At 33.4% G+C, this 1,473-nt stretch overlaps 1 protein-coding gene across 4 annotated transcripts in view; it reads right to left on the bottom strand.

Annotated features, from left to right (window-relative positions):
* The window catches only part of Rmdn2 (regulator of microtubule dynamics 2), a 65,865-nt gene that overhangs the window by 11,806 nt on the left and 52,586 nt on the right, over window positions 1–1,473 (bottom strand). For all 4 annotated transcript variants that reach the window (XM_005390880.2, XM_005390877.2, XM_013517544.1 and 1 more), the window contains 2 exons: window positions 865–918; window positions 698–778 (listed from right to left, as the gene is read on the bottom strand). In XM_005390880.2, coding sequence (XP_005390937.1) covers window positions 698–778; window positions 865–918 — 135 coding nt within the window. The remainder of the gene's footprint in view (window positions 1–697; window positions 779–864; window positions 919–1,473) is intronic.

The raw sequence follows: 1,473 nt of genomic DNA, 5'->3' as shown, positions 1-1,473 counted from the left end.
CTTCTTAATCACCAGCTTCTCAAAATTATGCTGTCCTTCCTCCTTCTAAGTGGTACTTGTTCCATTCCCTGCACTCTTAGACCTATTAAGCATCAGTATTTATCCGCTAGCCCATGCCATGCCTGTCCTTTAAAGATCCAAGTAATCACCTTGTGCTAGTTTATCTTGGGCATAAAGCAAAATTTAAGACTTCATTGTATGTGAAAAATACAAGTAAAAATGTTTTCATACAAAAGAAAATACTATCATGGAAGCAGAAATTAGGTGACTGCCAACACTGCCCCATTCTTCTTCAATGGTCAAAGGGTACAAACTTGTAAGATGAGTAAGTTTTGGTGATCCAATGCACATTATGGTGATTACAGTTAATAATAGTGTATCATATACTTGAAACTTGCTAAGACAGTAAATCTTAAGTTTTTTAACAGTCAGAAAGGTAACTACCTGTGGTGATGAATATATCAATTAACTTGAGTGTGGTAAACACTCCACAATGTACACATACATCAAAATATTAAATTGTATACCTTACATACCTACAATTTTTATGTCAATTACACTGCAATAAATCTGGTAAAACAAAAATAAATATTATTTAATAAAGAAAGGAAATTCCAAGTACACTAACCCAGTTCAGGTTTTAAGCTTGAATAGAACTGATGAAATTCTAGCACTCACTGCTACTGTCTAGACTTACCTCTTTGGTAACAGAGGGAAGTAACAAGGCCAAATTACAGAACTTCCAAGCATTCTGATTTTCCTCAAGATCTACATAACACTGGAAATGAAAAGTAGTCATGTTAAAAAGACTCACTTTTCTAAGTAATGAGGTCAAAGTGATATTTAAAGAGTGGTCTTCATTACCTTGGCCAAGTACATGTAATTGAGTAGAGAATAACCGGGATGTATTTCTTCAGCCTGATTGAAGAGAACACAGACAAGTATACGATGGAGAAATATTACAACGATAAAAGCCACAAGTGAAGAGGATATATTTCAATATACCAGATCTTATTATCCAAACTGGCCCCAAGAAGTTAGGTAGGTTACTTTCCACTGAATCATTTTATCAGTTTTAAGTACCTTTTGGGTAGAATGGCTTTTGCCAGTAGAATGAAATTCATTAATATGGTCATAAAGCTTACAAAGCACTGGGAAATTTTAGGTTCTATGGTTCCTCTACATAATCATTGCCCTCAGACCTCCATCTCTATCTTTTCTCTTTCATTCTTTTTCCACTAGATTAATATCTATTTCTTATGATTTCAACACATTCCTTATGAGTTAAGTAACATCAAAAGTCCATCTTTTTTAATTAATTAAGTTTATTGGTACATTTTAGGTATATATGATGATCACATTCATCATACAAAATTTTTACTTGTAATGATATATCCTGATTCTTTTTTCCCCCCATTTCCCTACCCTCTCCCTTCAACTCTTCTTCTCCTCCTTATTTATACATTTAAAAAA

This window comes from Chinchilla lanigera, unplaced genomic scaffold, assembly GCF_000276665.1.
Source record: "Chinchilla lanigera isolate Chin_1 unplaced genomic scaffold, ChiLan1.0 scaffold00040, whole genome shotgun sequence".
Lineage (NCBI taxonomy): Eukaryota > Metazoa > Chordata > Mammalia > Rodentia > Chinchillidae > Chinchilla > Chinchilla lanigera.
The sequence above is the reverse complement of the archived record's forward strand: the minus strand, read 5'-3'. Positions and strand labels throughout refer to the sequence as shown.